At 46.0% G+C, this 8,743-nt stretch overlaps 1 protein-coding gene across 2 annotated transcripts; it reads right to left on the bottom strand.

Annotated features, from left to right (window-relative positions):
• Positions 1 to 4,629: 4,629 nt before the first annotated feature.
• LOC142921782 (uncharacterized) lies at positions 4,630 to 7,839 on the bottom strand. 2 transcript variants are annotated; one of them, XM_076063113.1, is made up of 3 exons: positions 7,468 to 7,839; positions 6,504 to 6,642; positions 4,630 to 5,632 (listed from the first exon to the last, which is right to left on the bottom strand). In XM_076063113.1, exon 3 carries the CDS (start codon positions 5,616 to 5,618, stop codon positions 4,740 to 4,742), a length of 879 nt encoding a protein of 292 aa, XP_075919228.1. In that variant the 5' UTR covers positions 5,619 to 5,632; positions 6,504 to 6,642; positions 7,468 to 7,839; the 3' UTR covers positions 4,630 to 4,739. The 2 variants fall into 2 exon arrangements, with proteins under 2 accessions (XP_075919228.1, XP_075919227.1); XM_076063112.1 differs by having other exon boundaries at positions 6,509 to 6,642.
• Positions 7,840 to 8,743: the final 904 nt, after the last annotated feature.

The following is an 8,743-nucleotide window of genomic DNA, read 5'->3' as shown; positions in this document are numbered from 1 at the left end:
GCATCCATGATGTTGTGTCGATGCGCCGATGCCGGAACAGCGTGTTGGTAATTACAAGCCCATGGGCTGCACAAAAATCTAGCAGCCTCCTACCGTTGTTATTGAGCTGATCTGGCCCATGCCCTCCAATCACTCCAGACCAGGTGCCAGTATCATGACCAACTCGGGCATTGAAGTCACCCAACATGATGACTCTATCCCAAGGGGCCACTTTAGCCAGCACCTGTGACAGGAGGTCATAGAAGGAATCTGACTCATCGGCTTTGCCTGCATCCCTCCACGGATGTTCATCTTCGGTGGGGGCATAAGTAACCACGACCACCATTCCTCGCCTCCGGTTGATGGGAAGGCGAGCCCAAAGTAGCCTGGGGCTTACAGCTTCCCACACCTCACCGCCACGCTCCCACACCCCCTTCATTCTTTTGTTCAAAAGAAGAGCCACACCCTGTTGTTTGGCAGTCTGCTGCCCCGAGTAGAGGACTGTCCACCCCTCATGGTGGCAGGATCCAGAGCCGGTCCACCGGACCTCCTGAATGCCGCATAGATCCAGGCGGTACCGGTCCAGCTCCCGACAGAGGAGTGGCAGCCTCTCCTCCGCAGTGAGCGTTCGAACATTCCACGTGGCCACCCGTAGTGGCTTTTTGTTGTTTCTGGAGTAGCCCCGAGGGTAGGTATTCAATCTCCTGGCTCCGCCAATTGGGGTTTGGCCAGGAGACGTCATAGACGCCTGGCCCCCCGGGGCCTCCGGCACAAGCTTATTAGTTACATATTTCAGTTTAACTCGTGGTTTCGTGGTAATTAATTGAAGGTGCAGGGGTTACCAGCCCCTCGCACCCGTCCAGAGCCCTCGTTTAGCCCCTGTGGTGGTGACAGACGCCATGAGGAGAGGAGCCAATCAAAATTGGATCTCCCCCCACAGCACTGTCCACGATAGAGTTGCCCGTCCGGCACCGCGAGGAGGTAGGGGGTTGTTTTGCCGGACTACAGACACACAGACACACACACAGACACACACACACACACACAGACACACACACAGACACACACATACACACACAGACACACACACAGACACACACACAGACACACACAGACACACACACACAGACACACACACAGACAACGCTAACCGCTACACTACAATGCGTGACGCTTCCACGTGCGCGGGTCACGTGACAGATTTGACGTCACAGCTCACTTGCCGTGCAAAAAATCTATACATTATTGAGCTCCCCCCCCCCCCCCCAACAAAAACACAAAAGTGTATTTGTATAATGTTTGTACGGTATACAGTCTGGAAAGTACCCACATGGCAAATTTCCAGTTTGTTGCATGTCAGGAAGTACGCTACACATTTTGAACAGACAACACACACAATCACAACTTTGCCTTTCATATATATTTGGAGATGCAGTGAAAAACGTTCCCAAAATTCATCGCGCGGTTTCAGTTTTTTTTATTTTCAGTTTGATTTATTTTGGTTATAGTCCCGTGAGCCATTCGGCTCTTGAATCGGGTGCAACCACAACAAGCAACAAAACAAAAACACGACCAAGAAAAACATCTTACAGTGACTATGTGTGACTGTGCAAACAGCACTGTCATGGCACGCAATGAGAGGGCAAATGTCATAAATATTCCTGTAAGCCCTCGCATCTTCAACATTAATCTTGCCACGGAAACGTTGTGGGGTTTTTTGCTTCATTGTAAAAAAAGAAAAATTATGTTATTTTTATTTAATTTTCTATCTACGTGACTTTACCGAAAGAACCAAGAATATTAATTCCTGCAGTCACCACAAGCCTCACCTTGTGTTGTTGTGGGCAGGTCGCTTCTGATAACAAGAGCGGTATAGCAGCTCAAGCGGGCTTGGCCTGCTAACAAAAGAACGAAAATAAAAACTGCGTGAATATTTACAATAAAACAAAGTTACAAAGTGGCGAGCCGGGTGAAGACAAATTAAACTTAAGCGAGATAATTAAAGTAAACGCAATCAGGCGAGGGCAGGAGGCAAGGCCCCGCGTGGCTAGGCCCCGCGTTGTAAAGTTCCAACCTGGACATCGATTTCCATGCTCGCTGCTACTCAACTGACATCCCTACGTGAGAGAGCGAGGCTCTACCTTGGTAAACAACAACAACAACCACCACCACAACCACCACCACCACAACGATGAGAATTTCTCACCTCGGATTTCAGTGCAAGCGCGCACACGGCAGCTTCCTGTTGCCTCGCGACAGTAGGAAGTAGTATGACGTCACTTCCCTCCCACGAGCGGCTGTGACTGATTCAATTATGTTAATGAGGCCGGCCCATATGTCGAGGGATGGGGGCGTGGGCGCTGAACCCGTCGCAATAAACTCGCGACAGCTTTAACGGACACATTATGTTAATGAGCCACCAGTCACTGGGCGTAGCTTTGCCCAAATAAAGATTGCCACTGGAACGATATCGAAAGTGACCCAAGCGGAGGTGACGTCACGCTCAAGAGCGCGGTGGACGGGGGTCGGGGTGAATACCTTGGTGACATAACGTCACTAGCGAGGTACACCTCCCCCTGGCGTTTCACGCCGATGAAGTAATGCAGAGTGGTGACGTCACAGAGTTGGAGTTGATTTAGATTCATTTTTCATTGCTCCCTCCCTTGGGTGTGTGAGCTCAGCAACAACGTGAACATTATTGTGTATACACTGTGTGTGTGTACACTGTGTGTGTACACTGTGTGTGTATACACTGTGTGTGTACACTGTGTATACACCGTGTGTCGCTGTGTGTCGCTGTGTCACTGTGTGTGTAACTGTGTGTGTGTACACTGTGTGTATATATACAGTGTGTGTACCCTGTGTACACTTTGTGTATATACAGTGTACCCTGTGTGTACACTGTGTATATACTGTATGTACACTGTGTGTACAGTGTGTGTGTACACTGTGTGTGTACAGTGTGTACACTGCGTGTGTACACTGTGTATACTGTGTGTACACTGTGTGTGTGTACACTGTGTGTGTACACTGTGTATACTGTGTGTATACACTGTGTGTGTATACTCTGTGTGTGTACACTGTTTGTGTCCGCATTGAACCAAACCCCCGGCAAGGCCATCTACTTAGTGACGAGAGAAAATTCACATGAAATGTCCTTTTCAATGAAGTCTTCCAGATGTAAATTGATACAAGCTTTTAATGAAGAAATAAAATCATCTAATTCAAAACACAACACAATTCAAAGATGTTTCATTTTAAAACTTCAAAACGGAGCATGGGGTACTTGCGTGAATGCGTCCTTCGTGTGCAAATGTTGTGACTTTCCTGGCCTGAAGGCCGTCAATGTGATGGACTATTATTGGTGCACAGCATCTCAACAACAGCAGTGGGGTTTGCTTCAACCGATAGGTACGAACATCCAGACGTGAATGAGCAAGGTGAATTTCTAGTCCCAGTTAGACAAAATCTACGTCAACACGTAAGACAAAACTACAATTCGTGTTGTAGAGAATGTACCTCCTCATATACGTGTAACTTTTAAGTGGTATGCCTTGTAACTGATGAATGATCCGAGCGTGCTCCCTATTTCAAAGACAATGAGTTTCTCCAGAGGCCGACGCTTCGTGAAACACAAAAGTACCCTTTGACCTGCATCACAAGAACAACGGGTCTCACCTGAGTTCTCTGTACAGGTTACTTCCAAACACACACACACACTTTGTCCTAACATCACTTAATCTAGATTTGACCCTCAGACAAAATGTTACATGCACACGCACAATCAGACAAGTATTCATTCTAAATTATTGACAGGCATTTTAACAAAATTGAATTACTGCAGTGAAATAGACTGCATCAGGTTACATCGTATTAACAAAAAGCTATTTTTAAAAAGATATGCGCCGTCTGCTTAACAGTGTATGTACAACGTACTATTGCCATTTGCATGCTGGCATCTCGGTCAAAATTGATAACATTCTAAACATTACCTACAAAGTCACGTAGAAGGGATATAATAAGATAATAAAATAATCAAATAAAAATTCTCACGACGTTTCGGCTTCTTGCGAACGTCGTGAGAATTTTATTTATGTTTAATTTTTATTATCTTATTATTTCCCTTCTACGTGACTTTACCGAAAGAACCAAGACGAAGAATCCCTGCATTCACGAAAGCTTTAAATAGAAAAATTACCTACAAACTCCACAACCAAGATGCCAAATCAACCAACACCCGCTACTGACAGGATCTTGTTCACATGCAGGCCGGTGCAGGGCCACCACCTTGTACCACACAGGGGCAGCTGCTACTTGGGGATGCTCTTCGAGTGTCTGAAACGGGATACAAAACTCCGAGTTGCTGAGGTAATCTTGATTTGAAGTTTGTGACTGCAGGGATCCATACTCCTTGGTTCTTTCGGTAAAGTCACGTAGGGGCGATTAAGCAGGCACCATATAAATGCAATTGATAAAATAGTGAATGCTGGGGAGCTTATTGGCTCTCGCTCCTGGTTAGAGATCAACCCAACCCACAGGTCCACAAAGACTGGCCGCTCTTACTCTGCAGGTTGAACCTAGGACCTGAGTGTTCAACTTCGCATTCTTTTCATTAAAGGTCTGTGACAAAGGTGCATCTATTGTAGCGACATCGTCTCTGGCTTACACATCTACCAGGTCTCCACTTGACTTTGTATTGTCTCGGAGAGTCCACCCGCACCTCCACTTCCACAAACTGCTGGGAGTTGCCTCACTCTGCCTCAGTCAGAATTCTCCTCCTGCTTCACGATGTAAAGGTCCCATTTTGCAGTTGAATCTTCATCTTCACATTTTACCTTCACTTCTTCGCTCATCACTTCTTCCCTCTTCATCATCACCTCTTCATATTTCACCTTGATAACTTTAAAAGTGTCCAAGCTGGGATTTTCTTCCGGTTCTTGTTTCATGAGGGATGGGCTCATTGCGGCACTTTGACTTTCACAAGCTGATTTCAGACGCCACTCCTTGTGGATCTTCTGATGCTTGTGTGTTCTCTGGTGTACTTGAAGATTTGATGAATTTGCAAATGCCTTCCCAGACACACTACACTTGAAGGGTTTCTCTCCCGTGTGTGTTCTCTGGTGTGTTTTAAGAGCAGATGAAACTGAAAAAGTCTTCCCACACACACTGCACTTGAAGGGTTTCTCGCCCGTGTGTGTTCTCTGGTGTCTTTGAAGATGAGATGAATCTGAAAATGCCTTCCCACACACACTGCACTTGAAGGGTTTCTCTCCCGTGTGTGTTCTCTGGTGTCTGTGAAGAGTAGATGAATCTGAAAATGCCTTCCCACACACACTACACTTGAAGGGTTTTTCTCCCGTGTGTGTTCTCTGGTGTGTTTTAAGAGCAGATGACTGTGAAAATGCCTTCCCACACACAGTGCACCTGAAGGGTTTCTCTCCCGTGTGTGTTCTCTGGTGGGTCTCAAGAACTAATGGCCATGCAAATGCTTTGTCACACACAGTGCACTTGAAGGGTTTCTCTCCTGTGTGAGTTCTCTGGTGCTGTGTCAAATTTCCAGTCCGATCCGTGCTGTATGCACGCCGGTCGCATTGTTGACTTGTCGTACCGAGCTGCTGAGCTGAGGGCCTTTGCTCCATCAGACCAGCCTCAGCTGCAGACAGAAAATAAGAATATCCACACCATCTACACGTCAGTATCGAGCCATGAAGGAATTAATATATACAGTCACACGTGACTTACACGTCTATATTCATTCATATATTCATGACTAGCTGTACTACCCGGCTTCGCCTGGGACTTGGATCCCACGTCCGGTCGCATTTGTCTCCCCAGTGGCGATGTTCACACCACAACAGTTACTCGTTTAAGGCTGAGTCGACCTAGGGGAGGCCCAGAAGCGGTTCAAATAATCATCACCGGTGGTGGCCGTGAACGGGAATCAAACTCGGGTCGCCGGGTTCGTAGCGTAGTGTAGCGCTAACCGCTACACTACAATGAGTTACGCTTCCACACACAGACACACACAGACACACACAGATACACACACACAGACACACACAGACACACACACACACACAGACACACACACACTGACACACACACACACAGACACAAACAGACACACACACACAGACACACACACACAGACACACACAGACAACGCTAACCACTGCACTACAATGCGTGACGCTTCCACATGCGAGGGTCACGTGACAGATTTGACGTCATAGCTCACTTGCCGTCCAAAAAATCTATACATTATTGAGCTCCCCCCCCCAAAAACAACACAAAAGTGTATTTGTATAATGTTTACACGGTGTCCAGTCTGGAAAGTACCCACATGGCAAATTTCCAGTTTGTTGCATGTCGGGAAGTACACTAAACATTTTGAACAGACAACACACACAATCACAACCTTGCATAATTTTATATATATGGAGGTATGCAGTAAGAGCCAATTTGTTAATCCATTGCCGGACGAGGGTCTCCCCACGCCGCCCCGGGTCGTGATTTGACCATACTTCACCACGCTCGTCCGTGTGGCGGCTTGGTGGAGGAGGGTAGCGCAGACGTGGGAGCGTAGTGACATTGTACTCTACAATGGATGTTGCCCCCACCGCTCCTATGCCGCTCACCAACGTTGCACAGTCCCGCAGCCGCCTAAAACAACAACAACAACAAAGTCCCATCACAAGGGAGAAACACACAAATAGAGATTCACTTCGAGTACACTCACCACCACGTAGCTGTCAACCCACTATCAATCAGTGCCCCTACCTTATTACAGATCAATTCAGACCGTATCTGCCACCACGTGTCTTTATAAATATCAACGTTCGTCCTACGGAGTCCCATCACAATGTAGAAACACAAACAAACAGACAATATTGTTACTAAAGAATGTTTTTTTTTGCCCGTATTGAAACGGCTGTACCCCGTATGGTCGTGAAAACTCAATGTCTCTGTAGAAGAATACGGGGTAAACCGTACGGGTTATGACAGCTGTGATGCATCAAAAGATAACTTGACCCGTGGTTGTGTTACCTCGTTTAACCAAAGGCTTCAAACTCGCGTGGAACAGCCCAAAACCCAAAGACGGGTATATCACGAGAGAAAAAACCCCTACATATTTACCAATAACACTGCCCTTAAAAGTAAATACGGTAGTAAATAATCGGGCAATGGCCCTTTTTTCATAACGCCTCTGTGACTGACGATTGTATTTCAGCCTTTCTTCTTACGACTGCTGCCTGTGTATCTTACTGTGAAAACAGTTCCACAAGGCATGTATAAATGTTTATTTTCTTTGTGACAGACTAGGCCCGAGACGCCAGGGAGGGCCTGAATGGCCTGGATTGCCTACCGAGAAGGAGACGCCTTCCCCGGCGGGGAGCAACCACAGCCTGCGGTGTCACCGCCGCAACGGGGGTCACACAACACCGGATTTTTTGTGGTCAAAATTTTTAAACCAAAACACCCACTTACCGGTTCGCGTGAGTTCAATCCTGCTCAGAGTTTTAAGGGGCGAGAGGAATTGTTCGTGCAAGTTTAGAGTTTAGGGTCGGGGGTGGGGAGTCGTTATGTTCCGAACAGTTTAGAAGCGTCCTGGGAGCCGGGCTTGAGGCGTCAGCCATTGGCACTTGGGAGCTACCACTCCCAGCCAAGGGTTGACGCTCAAACTATCAATCTTATACTTTCACTTCCATCGTTCAAACAATATATGCTGAATGATCTACTGTGATGTCACGGTCGCTCAGTCATTGTATTGCTGTTGGAGATGTATATATATTTTAAAAAAATATTACTGCGTCTGCCACCCCCCCCTATTTAAAGCGGTAAGTTGGTTCGTTCCAAATTATGACGTTCACACAACGCGATCAAAGTTCGGAACGCTCTTGCAGAATTGTACAAACATTTAACTCCGAAAGTTATCGCGATATGGCGATACTACGATATTACATAATCATATCCAACATAAGCGTATTGTACAATTTGTTTCCACACGGCACGTGCACACACTCAAAGCATTTGCAATTCAAATTTCGATTTAAAGCTTTCGTGACTGCAGGGATTCATCTTCTTGGTTATTTCGGTAAAGTCACCACGTAGAATGGAAACAATAAAATAATAATAAAAATATTTTGATCCCCTGCTGATTTTGTACGTTTGCCCACTGACAAAGAAATGATCAGTCTATAATTTTAATGGTAGATTTATTTGAACAGTGAGAGACAGAATAACAACAAAAATCCAGAGAAACGCATGTCAAAAATGTTATAAATTGATTTGCATTGTAATGAGTGAAATGAGTATTTGACCCATCAGAAAGATTTCTGGCTCCCAGGTGTCTATGTGTACACTGTGTGTGTGTACACTGTTTGTATACACTGTGTGTGTACACTGTATACAGTGTGTGTGTACACTGTGTGTATACACTGTGTGTGTCACTGTGTGTGTACCACTGTGTGTACACTGTGTGTACACTGTGTGTGTGTACATTGTGTATACACAGTGTGTGTACACTGTGTGTGTGTGTACACTCTGTGTGTGTACACTGTGTGTACACTGTGTGTGTGTGTACACAATGTGTGTGTGTACACTGTTTACGTATATACACCATGTATGTACATACACACTGTATATACTGTGTGTGTACACTGTGTGTGTTTACACTGTGTGTATACACTGTGTGTGTACACTGTGTGTATGTACACTGTGTGTGTGTGTACACTGTGTGTTTACACTGTGTGTGTTTACACTG

Source organism: Petromyzon marinus, unplaced genomic scaffold, assembly GCF_048934315.1.
Source record: "Petromyzon marinus isolate PM22_M1 ecotype Great Lakes invasive population unplaced genomic scaffold, UKy_Petmar_22M1.pri1.0 PM_G_Scaffold_9, whole genome shotgun sequence".
In the NCBI taxonomy this organism is placed as follows: domain Eukaryota; kingdom Metazoa; phylum Chordata; class Hyperoartia; order Petromyzontiformes; family Petromyzontidae; genus Petromyzon; species Petromyzon marinus.
Note: the sequence above shows the minus strand (reverse complement) of the source record. Positions and strands in the feature narration are given on the sequence as shown.

Excerpts from the sequence above, each read along its gene's own strand:
- LOC142921782 (XM_076063113.1), bottom strand. The coding sequence starts at position 5,618 with ATGGAGCAAAGGCCCTCAGCTCAGCAGCTCGGTACGACAAGTCAACAA.